This window comes from Ovis canadensis, chromosome 24 (genome assembly GCF_042477335.2).
Source record: "Ovis canadensis isolate MfBH-ARS-UI-01 breed Bighorn chromosome 24, ARS-UI_OviCan_v2, whole genome shotgun sequence".
NCBI lineage: Eukaryota > Metazoa > Chordata > Mammalia > Artiodactyla > Bovidae > Ovis > Ovis canadensis.
In genome coordinates this window covers 56,106,827-56,122,899 of record NC_091268.1, presented here as the reverse complement: position 1 = coordinate 56,122,899, position 16,073 = coordinate 56,106,827, and the positions used below count along the sequence as shown (strand labels likewise).

The following is a 16,073-nucleotide window of genomic DNA, read 5'->3' as shown; positions in this document are numbered from 1 at the left end:
CTGCGCATGGACAGACGCCTACAGGACGCCCTGTAAGGGACTTTAAGAAACTTTAGCGCTGGACCGCTCCCTCTAACAGCTCTGCAGCCAGGCCAGAACAACGTCCACCAAAGGAAGGCAGAAACAAAGCAAGACCGGGCGGCCACACCGAGGCTCCCAGGCCCTGCAGCGGCCTGCAGGGGCAGGGCCGTGGGCGCGGGCAAGAGGGGAGCCGAGCGGCGAGGGGGCTCTGAGACGGGCACTGTGGCACAGCGGCTCAGGGGCTGCTGAGAGCAGGGCGAGGGGCCTCTGAGACGGGCACTGGGCAGAGCGGCTCAGGGGCTGCTGAGAGCGAGCAGGGCGGCCTGGGGCACGTGCAGTGTGTCCAGTCCCCGAGTTTGGAGACAGGGGCTGAGTCACCCCCGGAGGAGAAACACAGGGCCGCGTCAGGCGACCTGCCCACCTTCTGCCCATCGCCCTGTGGTCCCCCAGCAGCCTGGACCCGCCTGTGAGGTCTAACCACCATGCAGCCCTGCCCCCGCCCGAGCGTCCTGCTGCTGCCTCAGCCGCATGTGCAGTTCCCAAACTGTGCCTGAGGGTGCCCCGGGCACCCCAGCGAACTCCAGGGCCACCAGGAACTACGGGCAATGGGCAGAGGAAGCCCCACGCCGGTCACAGGGTGCGCGCACCACCGCCGGGAGCCGGGAGCGGACGACCGGGACGGGTGGGGAGGGACTTTGGCCTCCGGCCGCTGTGAGCACCGCAGTGCTGAGAAAGCCGAGAAGCTGCTTCAGACAGCTCGGGCCAGGCTGCCTCAGGCTGCGGGGTCCCCTTGTGGCGTGGACCCCCGGCCTCGGGCAGGAAGCTGGCAGGGCCCCTCCCGCCCCTCACAGCGACACCCCACCTCTCTGCTCTCGTCCTGGGTTCTGTGCACTCCACCTCTGACCTTCCCTGGAGCTCCTCCTGAGGCCGGGGACCCCTTCCTCTGCGCCCTGCGTGCCCCGCCCCGCGCCCCATCCCTGCAACCACGAGGACGGCCTCACGGGTCTCCCTGGCTACCAGGAGACCGGAGAGTCGGGCAAGAGCCGTGTCAAGTCCCGGCGCCCCGCCCAGGTCACTCGTCAAGGTCAGCTGGGCTGCCGCTTCTGGAAGGGGGGGGCGCCCGCCGGCCTGCACGGGCAGCTGTGGGGGACCCACCTCCTTGTGCCCTTGGACCTGGGAGTTGACAAAGGCGCCGAGGATGTGGGAGGTGAGCGGCAGGTACGCGTGGACCAGCTGCGTCTCCTGGTGCAGGCAGTACAGGGAGTAGTAGTTGCGGAGCTCCATGGTCTGGATCACGCTCTCCTGCTGCAGAGCAGAGAGCCCCTGGCGCCGGGCCCGGCACGCCTGGGAGCGCCCCCCAACCACAGCCCGAGCCCTGCCTCTGGGCCACAGCGCCGGCACTGGTGCACAGGCGTCCGGGTCCCAGCAGCTCGCGGAGCCCCCACAGGGCGGCGGGGAGGGCGGCGGGCGGCCCGGCCGGCAGGAGGCAATGGCCCCGCCCCGGCAGAGGCGCACCTCCACGATGCGGGACTCCAGCTGCTCCACGGACTCGGGCCCGCGGCTCCGCGCGGCGGCGCTCACCATCTGCCGCTTCATCAGGCTGTACTTGTGCAGCACGCCCTTCTCGTGCCTCTCGCACAGGTCCTGGGGCGGGGGCGGGGCGGTCAGGGCTCCAGCCTCCAGCTGGGGCCTCGCCTCTCGGCGGCGAGCCCGCACCCCACTCCTCACGCTCGGTGGTCGCGGGAGGGACGGCCCGGGTGGGCCGCCCAGGGCCGAGCTGCGAGGGACTCACGGTGCAAATCAGCACCGCCAGGGCCCCGAGGGGGTGCATGAGCGCCGGGCCGGCTCCAGACCGCACGCCGTGAACTGACCGTCCCCAGAAAGCCAGCGTGCCTCCAGCAGCAAGACCTTCAGGGACAGGCTCCCGAAGGCAGACGCCCTGGCATCTCCATGGGGCCCCAGGATAACCTGGTCAGAGGCCTTGTGGGAACAGGAGCCTCCTGCGGGAGTGCAGGAGGCCCGTCCACCCTCCACAGCCCTGGCCTCAGGCTCCTATCCCACCCCAGAGCCACGCCCCTGAAAAGTCATAGCATGTTTTCAAGGCTCTGTGCCCTAACAAACGGCCGCGAGACTCACTCTGTAGGACTGCAGCAAGTCCAGGAAGAGGTTCAGCTTCTCCACCACGTCGTTCTCCTCCTGTTTGCCCTGGAAAACACGGGTCAGGTGGGCCAACACCGCCCGAGCACACAGCTCGCCACACGGGCTCCCCTCCCTCCTGACTGGCAGGGGACACGGGAGAAGGGAGGCTCCTCCCCGGGTGTGTGGCGGGGGTGGCTCCTAAACGAGGCATTCGCTACCAGGTCCCGGCTCTGGTCCCGATGCTTGGCAAGACCCTAAACCACCAGCAGGTGTGCCCTGAAAAAAAGCTGTCACTGCGGAAGAAATCCCACCTTGAGTCTCACCTGTCTGGCTGGGACACAGTTATCAGGTCTCCCAGCTGGTGTGGGGAGAATAAAACCAGGACACATGCCCAGACGGGTGACAGTCCTGACGGGCACTTGTCCCCTTTGGTGCAGTTAAAGCTGTATTAATTTTACTCCAACACAGAAACCACGGAAGGCACTGAGAAGCGCTCGGGATGCTGCGTCTGTGCGGACATGACGGCATGTGTGAGGGATCCGAGAACCTCAGAGGCAAGCTACAAGCCGCACCCACCAGAGGCCACACGCCCCTCCTCAGGGCAGAGACTGCACCCACTTCTGGATCAGAGGAGACCCTGGCAACAGCGGAGTCAGGGCCCCCACCTGCTCTGAGCACCCCGCCCAGGTAACCTGTCCGAGAGGGGCTGTGGGCCGGGGCCTGGTCCCAGCTTGGTTCATAGGTTTTACAGACTGAGCTCTCAGTAGACGGTCGAGGCTTAAATGAAAAGCTGTCCACAATCTGGTCCAGCCCTCTTGTTTCTAATCGTGGAGAGAAAGAGCTGGGGACCAGTGCCGGGTGAGGTCCCTGCTGAGACTCGGGCTGGCGCAGAGCAGGCTGCGGTAGCGTGCTCCGTCTATACCCAGCCAGCCCTCTGACACCACGCTCTTGGTTCCCTCTCACACCCAGAGATGGGCCAGCCCAGCGCCAACTCCAGGAGACAGGGACATCGCCCGGCACTCAGGTTCTAAAGGGAACCTATGGGCAGGGTGACCACGGAGAAAGAAAACCCAGGACTTTCCACACCAGGAACACAGTTAGTTTCCCGTTCCAACACTCAGAGTCGTGTGGGCAGCTGAGCGCCCACCTGGAGCCGGAAAACCCCCTCATCTTCCCATCACTGACTCACTACTAAGGAGCTTCGGGCCGCTGCCGGGCAGCAAGGCCTCCACACGGACAGCGTTTCAGTGCATTTAAAACCACCCACCAGCGGCCTAAAGCCCATTTCCCCAAGAGCCAGGAAGCACGCTCTCACCCCGAAACTCATGTAACAGTTTTATAGCCTAAGAGCACCCAGATGGACCTCTCTTTCCCCTCTGACTGCAAATAAATCCCCGGCAACACGATTCTCTGCAGAGTTCTATTATGCAAGTAACTCTGCCGCAGAACAGAAGCGTTTCCTGAAGTTAACTGGGCGTCCAGGGTGAGACCTGGGTGGGGCCTCTGGGGTGCTGGGAGCCCGGCTGCTCTGATGAGTTACCAAGTGGCCAAATGCCACCTGCCAGGACAGCAACACAGGAGCTGCCTGTGCACTGTGGGCGCCCTGGCAAGCGCAAGGTTACAGCTTCAAGGTCAGGGCCGACCTCACAGTCTCAGCAAAGCCGGCTCTCTGGGGGCAGGACCCAGTGTGTCCCCAGCATCAGCAGCCCTCGAGGCCGTGAACCTCTCCCGGGAACCGCCCAGAACAGACCGGGACGTGCAGAGCCGACCGGAGAGCCGCGGTGCCCTCACGCAGGACTCCGAGCCCTGGTGTCCCCCTCAGGAGGAGACGCTCCGTGCGCCACGGCACAGGATGCCCTTGGGACAGGCGCCTCGGGGGCGTGCCCACTCACCTGCTCTGCGGCCTTGTCAGCCAGCAGCGCGAACTCCACGGACAGGCCTTTCAGCGCCTGTTTGAGGGACCCCCACGTGCTGCTGTTCAGCGAGGCCCAGGAGGGGAGCGGGGTCGTGTCAGACCCCAGAGCACTAAGGGAAGAGGAGGCACTCAGGGGAAGAGACGCACAGGCCCGGAAGCCGGGCGGGCAGCCAACCCGACAGCCCACTTCCCGACACCATGCCCCCCCGGGGCGCCCTGCACACCTCCCAACCGAGACCCCCGCTGCTCAAAGAGCAGGCACCCAGGGCGTCTGTGAGAAAGGTGGGACCTCTGCCCAGAGAGATCTGAACCACGTCGGTGAGACCCAGGCTGGAGGTTCGTCAGTTCCGGGGAGAGGCGTGGGGGCAGCTCTGGCTGGAGGCCGGGCCCCTCCTCCAGGGGAGTGGGAGCGTGACCAGCCCCCGGCGGCCTCTCCCAGATCAGACGGACCTCTTCTCAGGTCTGATCCGGACAACGGAGTGGGGCAGAGGAGAGGGAGCCTACGCTTAGAACCCGACGCTCTGCCCACACTCTCCACCTTTCCCTTTCTTCTGAGTATGATGCCCCGTCTCCGCAGCCCTTTCCTTCCCTCTTTGGGGTGCATGGGTCGGAATGCGGATCATCACAGTAAACGTGCTTGCTCCTCCAAGCCTGCCACCCAAGTCTAAGGCCCCTCCCCACAAAAGGGACCCTGCGGAGCCGACCAGGGTCACCTGCCTCAGCTCCTTCCCGAATATGAGAAGGTCGGCGGCGTTGTCGATGGCCCGCGACACCATGCGCTCAGCCCGATCACGGAGCTTGTGAAAGCTGTTGTAGATGTTTCGAATCAGCTCGCGGCTCATGGCGAACTGGGTCTGGATGTCGGCTGGGAGGAAGTCCTGACGGGGTGGGAGGCGGGGACGGTTGTCACCAGACGGGACAGCCGTCCAGGAGATGACCGACGGGAGAGGAAGCAGCTCCGTCCACCGAGCAGGTGACCAAGCCCAGACCCCAGACCCAGGTCACCTAGTGGCCAGCCCAGGAACCCACCCTAGACCTCCCCTCCTGTCCAAACCAAAACCAGAAACCGGCGCGCCATCGAACCGTCCTCAAGCCCGACACGATGAGCGAGCTTCCTGACGACGCACCAGGAAGGCCCCTGGGCGTCCTCATTTACTCCCCAAGACTAAGTTATCACCCACTGTAATATTAACTACCCGTTAACACTAACTAATATTAACTACGCAGCACTTGGAAAACAGGAAGTTTAGGGAATAAAATGAAGGAAATGTCTGGAGAAGTAGCTTAGGAAACAATCACCAGAAAAGCTACCAAATAGCTGCTTTCACCCTTTTGAGAAAAGGATCAGATGAACTGAAGATAAAAATAAGCCACTGCAAATAAAAAGAAAAGAAAAAAATAAGTAAAATAACCCAGTGCAATCATCAATCCCCTTATTTCCAAAGAGCAGACGACCAAGCGCACGTCCATCTGAGTCACGGAATGCCTGGGGACACGCTGCGAGGGCCTGCAGCCGGGCGCTGTGGTCAGAGGGGGCTAAGTCACACGCAGGCTCAGCTGCCGAGACACCTGGGACCCTGGCCAACGGAGCCTCCACCTCCCCGTCTGGATAATGGGCCTGGCGCCCGCTGTGCTTCAGATCAACTGGAACAAGCGTTAAGTGAGGAAGACACGCGAGACGTCTCAGACTGGTCTGGCGCTCAGGGAAGACCCAGCTGTGAGCCCTGCTGCTGCGCCGGGGAAGAGCGAGCGTCAGGATCGGGAGTACCTTGGCCCGAGCCGCCAGCCTGCAGTTCATGAACTCGTCTCCCACGCGCTGAGCAGACTCCCTCAACTTGTTCTGCACGTCCTGCAAGAGGACAGAGAGAGACCCCTGACCCTCAGCCGGCCGCAGAGAGGCGGGCAGGCCCCGGCCCTCTGTGCAGCAGTGTCTCTGCGTGCCTAATGCAAACTCCCGTAGCCTCTTCCTGCCTCCGGCTCCGTGTTCCCCCGCTGGCCTTCACGTTTGGGGTGGCTGGTCTTCCAGAGGCGGAAAAGCTCGACTTCGCAACAGCTCTGCAAGTGGCGGCTCTGGAGAGGAGCCCTCCCTCCAGAAAGACGGAGACACGCCCGCGGACCAGGGGCAGGAGCGTGGAGACAGACGCGGCTCAGACACTGAAGCCTCCTCCTCCCCTGAGCAGACCCATGGGACCGGGCCCAGAGCCCAGCAGAGCTGACGGGCAGAGAAAGGACGGCGCTGGGCGTCCCGCGCCCTGGCTCCGAGCTCTGCCCACGGAAGGGGGGCTCCCTGGTTAAGCCCAGCTTTCAGACGAACTCCCACGAAGGGCCACAAGACAAACACAGGCAGAGACTGCAACACGGGGCGGTGTGCGGGGGCAGGAAGTGTGGCATTTCAGAGCGGGGCGCCTGCCCCAGCGCCCTCCTTCACCAAAGCAGCACGCGGCGCCAGGGAGGCCTGGGGGCTCCCACCTCCCAGCACTTTCCTCATCTGCAATCAAGATCCCTGTTCCACAGAAGCCAGTCCAGCCCCAGGGTTCAAAAGACCCACCCTCCCCACTCAGGGGCAGGAGATCACAGCAAGCGTGCCCTGAACGTCTGGAATGGGTCCCACAAAAGGGGCCGATGGACAAGCACTCCAGAGAGGAGGCCGCAGGATCTCTAGGCTCAAAGGCCCCTGTGGCCTCCGGGGAGTGTGTGCTAAGACGAGAGGTCAGGCGCATGGGGAATCCGCCTACGGGGCTCTGGGCCCGCGGCCATGCCGTCCACTCCAGCGTGGGAAGTCCTCCGCGGGGCCCCCTCTGCCCATGCCTACGAGGAGAGTGTCCATGGGGAACCGCCGGTGCCGGAGAAGGACTCGGACCTGGCACGCGGGGCCGCCACGGTAGCGCCTCCTCCGCCGGGAGCAGGGCTGTAGCCCGGCTTCCTGCTGGACCAGATCGGCCGACGGCAGCTAGAGGAGGACGCGGCCGCCCCGACGCCTCCCCGGGGTCACGGGCACAGAGGGCCCACACCGCCCGGGACACACGTCCAGCTGGAGCTCTGCAACAGCACAGAGTCCACCCTGGCCTTTCCTAAGTGCGCACACATCCACATCGGGGGCCACTGGCCCACTGGCCAACCCCCAGCCACGGAGCCCCCTCCCGCGGAGCAGCTTCAAACCTCGGGGGCCTGCCGAGAAGCCACGGCTCCTCCCCAGCTGCCAACAGGCCCGACCCAACGCCTCCCACGCGACCAGGGAGACAGCCCTGCTCACGGCCACCCCGTGGAAACAGAACACGTTGGGGCCAAACCAGGGGAGCAAGCAGAGAGAACGAACCGAAACCACACAACAAAGAGAGCCGGGTGCCCCAGGTCCCCCCCAGGCCCCCCGGGTACTCACAGGGCCGCTGAAGGACAGGAAGAGCTTGAGGACCGCGTCCTCGGAGAAGGGCGGGTGCCGGGCCACCAGGTTGATGAAGCGCTTCAGCGCCCGCCTCCGGGCCTCGATGAACTCCCTGTCGGCTGGGGGCAGGACACAGGTGACCGCAGGCCCGGGCACGGGCCCCCAGGCTGGCGCTCAGGGCCCAGCGCCTCCCGCACAGACGGCCCCCCAGCCCCAGCCACAGACCTTGGGCTGCGGGAGAAGGCGGGCACCCCCGACCCCACGCCCTGCCCCCAGGGACACACCTGGGCCAGGTTAGCTGCGAGGAAAACCAGAGCCCGCCGGCTTCAGCCAGCAGCGTCTGACCCCTCACCGCAGGGCCTGCAGACGCCGCTGTGACCCCCTCCTGCTGTTTCTATGGACGAGTGTGCTCCGCTAAACTCGCGCTCACCCGGCCTGGGTTTCCTGCCCACGTCACTTCTACTCTCTCACAAGCACAGACTCCCTCACGTGGGTTAAGTGATTTCACTTTGAGGGAGGGAAAAAAGTAAAAGCGCACAGTGACGTCCTGAGGGTGTTTCAATCTGACCACAAATGAAAACGGTATTTTTTTTTTAATTATAATATTTTGAGAAAGACCTCTGCTTTACACAGCAGCATGAACTTTATATTACGTATTGTGTGCAGGCGGGCTCAGCCACGTCTAGCTCTGTGACCCCGTGAACTGTAGCCGCCAGGCTCCTCCATCCATGCAACTTTCCAGGCAAGAACACTGGAGTGGGCTGCCATTTCCTCCTCCACGAAAATGGTATTTAAAGTATCACTTGGGGAAACTCGCTGGCGACCTAGTGGTTAAGACCCCGAGTTTCCACTTCGGGGCATGGGTTCGATTCCTGGTCAGAGCTAAGATCCCACATGCCACGCAGCATGGCCGAAGCATTAAAATTCTAAATCACTGGAGGAAACTTGAATTAGGATAGCCCTGCGAAGGCCACACGTTCACACAGGCTTGGCACAGGAGCCAGCCTTCGAGGCCTCCACACGCCCACGACGCCCAGGCCACAGCGCAGCCAGCGGTTACCTCCTAGCATCCTCTTGGGCGGCAGGGCAGGCACCATGCGGTACGGGAACTTGTGCAGCAGCGCCTCGTGGAAGACCACGAAGTCGTTGTAGCGGCGGCGCACACAGGACTCGAAGCGCTGCGGGAAGAGGGCGCAGGCTCAGAGTCCTCCTCAGACACCCTCTCCCTCACCACCTCCCCCGGCCCGCTCTTCCCACCACTAAGCTGGACCCAGGGAAACAGCCTGAGAAAATTCCCTACGTTTCTCACCAGGCCTTTTCCTAAGGGGGGAATCCCACACGTCCTCAATGGATGGAGATACAACCTTTAAACACTGCACAGCTCTAACTGCGCGCTTAATTAACCTATTCTCTGGGTCTTCTGTCAGATGCAAGCCTCCTTACAGGAGTTTTCAACCACACAGCAGCATCTCCCGTCTGGGGGTGTCACGTGAGGACAGCTTTTAAGGTCTGTCTTCAACATGAGCTCTCCAACAGCGCTAACACAAGCGGCCTCCTGAAAGAGACCCGACTGCCCGAAAGCAGCTCAGACGCTGAGCACCAATCCTGAGACACGGGAGACTCGTGACTCAGACAAAGCCACCAACAGGCTAGACCAGGAGCCGCCCATGAGAAGCCTGCAGGCTCCACAGGACACGCGGCCTCGTGGGGGTCGCATGGACGCGCTCACGCGAGACCCAGGCGCCCAGCACGCTGCCGAGAGTGCTCAGTACCGTCACCGAGAGTGGAGGACGTCTGAGACGGCGACAGGCCGTGTGAGGCCAACAAGAGGATGCTCGGGGAAGACAAAGCTGCGGAGGCAGAGAGAGGCCAGGCGCGCCCGGGGTCGGGCGGGGGTGGAGCACGGAGGGACGACACAGGGGGCTCTCGGGGCAGAGAAGCCACAACAGCAGACCACACCCTGAGGACGCACAGCGGCGAGGGTGACTCTCGGGGACGCGGTGACAAGGAGGCGGCCAGGCAGGCTCACCAGCCGAAACAAACGCTCCATCTGCTGGGGTGCTGACTGCGGGTGGGGAACACGGGAAATCTGTTCCCTCCCCTCAATCCTGCTGTGAACCTAAAAACACATTTAACTTTTTGCACGCTTAACAGAAGGGGAAAAGTGAAGTGGTGATGCATTTCATTTTCTTGCGCTCCAAAATCACTGCAGATGGTGACTGCAGCCATGAAATTAAAAGACACTTGCTCCTTGTAAGGAAAGCTATGACCAACCCAGACAGCATATTAAAAAGCAGAGACATAACTTTACCAACAAAAGTCCGTATAGTCAAAGCTATGGTTTTTCCAGTGGTCATGTATGCATGTGAGAGTTGGACCATAATGAAGGCTGAGCGCTGAAGAACTGATGTTTTTTAACTGCGGTACTGGAGAAGACTTTGAGACTCCCCTTGAACTGCAAGGAGATCAAATCCATCAATCCTAAAAGAAGTCAGCCCTGAATATTCATCGGAAGAACTGATGCTGAAGCTCCAATACTTGGGTCACCTGATGAGAAGAGCCGACTGATTAGAAAAGAGCCTGACACTGGGAAATACTGAAGGTGGGAGAAGGGGGCGACAGAGGATGAGATGGTCGGATGGCATCACCGACTCGATGACATGGGTCTGAGTGAGCTCCAGGAGACAGTGAAGGGCAAGGAACCCTGGCATGCTGCAGTCCATGGGGTCGCGAAGAGCTGGACATGACTTACTGATCGAACCATGACGACCCGTAGGCCGTGAGCTACCCAGCACAGCCCACGCGGCTGCGTGCCCACGTCTGCACCAACTCCGACTCCAGCAAGCAGGCAAGCAGCGGGCACAGCCCGGTGAGTCCCCACCTCCTGCCCCGAGGTCCCAACCTTAGCAGGCTCACCCCTTCGCCCACATTTCAGGAGGCGACCTGGACAGATCGGCCTCCTGCTAAAAATGCTGACCATGAGGTCATCCACTGACTTAAGGAACGGGCCGTTCAACAAGACTAAAGACAAGGCCGCTGTCCTGGTGGGGCAGCGTGTCGCACACGCGGGAGCCCAGCCCACGGGTGATGCGGCCCCAGGGGAGGCACTGAGGCCTCCAACCCCACTGCGGCTACAGATGCCAGGGGGCAGTGGTGCCCGCCAGCAACGCTGTCCTCTAAACAAGGGAGGGCCTCCTTCCCTCACTGACCTCAGCCGCCTCCCTCGGCAGCGGCACTGACCAGTGTCGGAGCAAAGTTTAGTTCCAGGCTCCCCTCACCGTGGCTTCAAAACACAGGCAAAAATGCTGCGATCCTTAACTTCCACGCGACAGCCGTCCACCGTGGGGAACTTGCTCCCACATGGACACGTGCCTTTCTGCCCGCTCCCCCGGCCTGAGCCCTTCAGGGCTGCGACCCGAGTCTGTAACCCGGCTAGGGTGGCCACTCTAACCCTACAAGATCCCCTCTGCTCCCCCCACCACACACACACACACCACACACACACACATACACACACACACACACACACACCACACACACACCACACACACACACACCACACACACACACACATATACACACACACCACACACACCCACACACACCACACACACCACACACACACACCACACACACACACCCCACACACACACACATACACACACCACACACACACACCACACACACACACACCCCGCACACACACCACACACACACACACACCACACACACCACACACACCACACACACACACCGCACACACACACATACACACACACCACACACACACCACACACACACATACACCACACACGCACACATACACACACACACATACCACACACACACACACACCACACACACATACACCACACACACACACCACACACATACACATACACACACACACCCCACACACACCACACACCGCACACACACACCACACACACACACCACACACACACACCACACACACACACCACACACACATACACACACACCACACACATACACACACACACCGCACGCACACACACACACACACATATACACACACACACGTGCTCTTAGTTCACCAATGACTTAATCCCCAGGAAAAAGAACACGTCCCACCTGAACTGCGGACAGGCCAAGGACAAAAGACCAACGCGCCACCGGGCAGCCCGCGCACGGCCACCGGGGCCAGGATTGCGGCACCCGACGTGCTCTGACCTTGGGGCGCCCCTGATGGGGACGCAGCACCCCCTGGGGTGAGCCCCCCACCCCAGTCCCGCCCGTGCACTTGATATGCGGTGCGGGGCCCACACTCTTCTCCCCAGGGACTGCCCAGCACCGCAGAGCTGCCCAGGGCCAGCTCGTCTGGGCTCCAGGGACAACCACGCGTCCCGAGAGGCAGGATCCCAGGGCCCGGGGACGGTGAGAGCAGGCGGGCGCCTGGGGCGGGGGAGCGGCGAGCCGGAGCAGGACGCAGGGGCACGCGCTGGGGTCCTCCCTGCACCTCCCCCCGCCCCCAGGCCCGCAGGTTACCTGGCTGGACACCTCATACTCCACGTGCTTCAGGAACAGGCCCTTCTTCTCGGGGACGAGCTCCACCTGCACGGCGTCCCTGGCCAGCAGCTCCTGCAGCGTCAGCGACAGCAGCAGCGGGTTCCCCGGCGGCACCTGCATCCGACCGGCGTCCGGGGCCCTGGGCTCGCTGACTGGGGGCACTGGCGAGTCTGCAGAGAGAAGGTGAGCACCGCGGCTCAGCCCGGAGGCCACCCGCCGCCCCCGCCTGCTGGCTCAGCATGTGGACTCCAGCCACGTCACCCGGCCAAGCCCGGTCCTGGCCCAGGTCAGGCGCATTCATTCGGGCCGGGCGTCCACTCGGGGCCACGTCCTCCCCTCATAAAGCTGCAGGCTGTGAATCAGCACGCACGCCCCCACACCCAGGACAGGGCAGGCCTGGCTTCCCACCTGCGCAGAGGCAAAGGAGTGGCATGTTTGCAAGTTACATGCGAAAAACAAGATTTTTCCTTTTCTCCGGGGTCAAGTAAAGGTTAAAAGGAAAGAAACAGGCCCTAGTTCTCCATGAGCAGGCACGCCCACAATCAGTGCACCCTGCCTTCTTGCCAACCCAGTCACCCTGATGTGTGAAAACCGGCATGTCTGCTTGAGCCGGGCGCCTGCTGAGCTGGGCTCCTGCTCATACAGACCAAAGCACTGAGCCCTAACACCCCGCCTTCCTGGGACACGAGGAGCCAGCCACGTGTCGTTCACAGGACAGGCGAAGACAAATCAGAGGTCTTATGTCCAACACGCTGCCAACAAACAAGGAAACCCTGTTGAAAGGTCAGTTTGGTTTTTAGAACAAAGAGTTTAGAACTTTAGAGAAAAACATTCTTTTCAGTTAAGAAAAAAGAATAAAGGTTAAGGTGTCCCTCGGGGGGAAAGGTCTGTTTCCATGAAACACTGCTGCAAACAAGCAGAGCAGACTGTGCTCCTCCGAATTCCCAGCCTTCTGCAGCGCGGCTGTATTGCTCCGTAGGACTGGCTCGGCCAGCGCAAGACTCCGGCGTACATTCGCATACAGAACTAATGGATCGGTTATTTCCATCTGTGAAATCACTCAGCACTTTAGGATTCAAAAGATAGCGGCCTTGAATTGACTTTAAACATTAAGAAAGAGAACAAGGACTTAATGTGTACGCAGGAACCCCCACCAGCCTCAGAACTCCACGCAAAAGCTCAAGACCCTGTGCTCTAAGGCAGGCGGCTCTCCAGGGAGGGCAGACCCCAGGGCCGCGACGATCCACCCGGAGCAGGAAGGCAGTGTTAGCGACTCACTTGTATTTTCTCTTTTCCTCTTTATATTACTCTATACTGATGCTTTTGAACTGTGATGTTGGAGAAGACTCTTTGAGTGTCCCTTGGACTTCAAGGAGATCCAACCAGTCCATTCTGAAGATCAACCCTGGGATTTCTTTGGAAGGAATGATGCTAAAGCTGAAACTCCAGTACTTTGGCCACCTCATGCGAAGAGTTGACTCATTGGAAAAGACTCTGATGCTGGGAGGAATGGGGGGGCAGTAGGAGAAGGGGACGACGGAGGATGAGATGGCTGGATGGCATCACGGACTCAATGGACCTGAGTCTGAGTGAACTCCGGCAGATGCTGATGAACAGGGCAGCCTGGCGTGCTGCGATTCATGGGGTCGCATAGAGTCGGACACGACTGAGCGACTGAACTGGACTGAACTGAATTGATACTGCACACGGGGGCTCCCTGGTGGCTCAGGAGAAAAGAATCTGCCTGCAACGCAGGAGATGCAGGTTCGACCCCCGGGTCAGGAAGATCTCCTGGAGGAGGAACACCCACCCCAGAATGCTTGCCTGGAGAATCCCATGGACAGCGCCTGGTGGGCTACAGTCCTTGGGATTGCAGTCAGACACGACCGAGAGACAGCAGCAGCAGCATAATGCATAGAACAGCACACACACACAACTTTCCAAAACATTCATGTGTGCAGATGTGTGTACAAGCGTGCACACACACACGCGACGCGCGTGGGGTCTGGGTGTGTATGTGTACACGAGTGGGTATATGTGCGTGTGTGTACGAGTACATGTGGTGCACATACGAATACGAGGAGTGTGTGCATGTGCAGGTGTGTGTGTGCACGCGTGTTTGGATATACATGAACATGCACGCGTGTATGTGGGTGTGTGCAACAGTGCATATGTGTGTACATGTGAACATGGGGGTGTTTCTAAGTATACGCGTCCATGCGTGCAATGCATGGACGACTGTGTGTGTGCGTGCGTGTATACGCACATGTGAACACAGGAGTGTGTGTACACTTGTGTGTACAAAGTGTGAGTAAACGTGTGCACGTGTGACTGTGCGTGTGCGTGCGTGTATATGCACGTGAGTACAGGAGTGTGTGTGTGTATATGCTTGTGTGTATGCGTGTATGTGTGAGTGAATGTGTGCGCATACGTACATGACCGTGTGTCCATGAGTGCGTGTACGTGAAGCGTGTATACGGGGGGCTGTCCTCAACAATGAATCCCCAGCGCCGTTAACGGTTAAAAGCGCATGGAGACCACAGCTGCAGAAGGCACCCGTTCCCCCAAGTCATCTCAGGAGCCCAGCCCCTTTCCGAGGAAAAGCACTTTGATGGCCTTAAAACTGTGTTTACACAGTCTCCTTGGGGACCACAAGAATCCTCAAGGAGCCGACAAGCGTTTCTTAAGTACCAGCTCGAGGGAACACAGTGATGAATAAGACAGGGTCCCTGAGCTCATTAATTCGTCCACATGGCAAACCGCTATGAGTGTCCACCACTGCCAGGCACAACCTATAAATGTCCAAACCCCAGGGAGGATGGAAATCAGGCCGTGAGTACCCTAGAAATGCCCTGGGCATCAAGACACAGCCAGGACGAAACCCAGGAGAGCAGGGATTCCCTCGCTCTGTCCTCAGCTGCATCTGGGCATGACGGGGTCGGGGGCCTGGCACACAACAGGGGCTCAAGGGATGTCTGCTGAGTGACTCTTCACTGAAATGTACTGTATTTCCAGCAGGGAAAACCAGCACCTTGAAACAAAGCAAGATCTCCAACCAGAGCACAGAATGTGTGGGAAAACAGTAAACCGTAAAGCTGAAACGGTGATGGGAGAATCTTCTTATCAGGGAAAATACCTGCGAACAATACGTTTGATAAGGGCCTGGATCTGGAATACACAACAGCAACAACTCTCACACCTTAGTTAAAGCACAAAGAACCCAATCCAAACACTGGCAAAGGGTCTGCAGAGACATTTCTCCAAAGACGCACAAATGGCCAGGAAGCGCATGAGAAGAGGCTCGGCATCACGAACCATTACAGGGAGACGACGCCCTGCGTCACCTCCAATTTAAAAGGGAAGCTCGCACTGACTGCTGGCGAGCAGGCGGAGCCCCTCCCACGTGCTCAAGGCCTGCAAACGGCGCCGCTGCCTCGGAAGCGGCTGCAGCCCTCCGAATGTTAGAAGCAGAGTTAGCACGTGACCCTGCAACCCCACTCCTAGGAACACACTCGGGGTAAACAAAAACGTGTGTCCACACGGAGGCCTGGAGACAAACGTGCACAGCGGCACCGTTCAGCAGAGGAAGAGTCCAAACGTCCATCAGCTGAATAGGTTCAGAAAAGCGGTGCAGGCCCTCAGCGGGGAGGAGGAAACAACCACCCAGCCCGGTGCTCCTGCCTGGAGAATCCCGTGCAGAGAGGAGCCTGGCGGGCTACAGTCCATAGCAGGGTCGCAAAGAGCCGGACACGACTGAGCTGCTCAGCGCACGACATGTACACAGGAGTATTACCCTGCCACTAAAAGGCGCAGATTCACGCTACAACACGGATGAGACTTGAACACAGGGTAGACAGCGAGTGAGAAGAAGCCCGTCAAGAAAGACCACGCGCAACAGGACTCCGTGTACATGAAACACGCAAAAGCGGCAAACCTGCAGCAGCAGCACCACCAGCGAGCTGCCCTGTGGGGCTGGGCTGATGAGGTTCCAAAACCCCCCGAGGTGACGGCTGCACGGCGGGGAGCACACTAAGGACCACCGTGCTGCACTCTTCGAAGGCGCGAACT

At 60.3% G+C, this 16,073-nt stretch overlaps 1 protein-coding gene across 20 annotated transcripts in view; it reads right to left on the bottom strand.

Annotated features, from left to right (window-relative positions):
* The window catches only part of SNX8 (sorting nexin 8), a 40,078-nt gene that overhangs the window by 2,276 nt on the left and 21,729 nt on the right, over positions 1-16,073 (bottom strand). For 6 of the 20 annotated variants that reach the window (XM_069569632.1, XM_069569636.1, XM_069569628.1 and 3 more), the window contains exons 2-10: positions 11,985-12,175; positions 8,518-8,635; positions 7,455-7,576; positions 5,844-5,924; positions 4,793-4,953; positions 4,053-4,185; positions 2,158-2,226; positions 1,537-1,665; positions 1,177-1,326 (exon numbers count right to left, since the gene is read on the bottom strand). In XM_069569632.1, the coding sequence (XP_069425733.1) occupies positions 1,177-1,326; positions 1,537-1,665; positions 2,158-2,226; positions 4,053-4,185; positions 4,793-4,953; positions 5,844-5,924; positions 7,455-7,576; positions 8,518-8,635; positions 11,985-12,175 (1,154 nt within the window). Of the gene's footprint in view, positions 1-1,176; positions 1,327-1,536; positions 1,666-2,157; positions 2,227-4,052; positions 4,186-4,792; positions 4,954-5,843; positions 5,925-7,454; positions 7,577-8,517; positions 8,636-11,984; positions 12,176-12,413; positions 12,662-16,073 lie in introns of those variants that run through there. The other 14 variants (XM_069569640.1, XM_069569629.1, XM_069569639.1 and 11 more) reach the window with 7 other exon arrangements.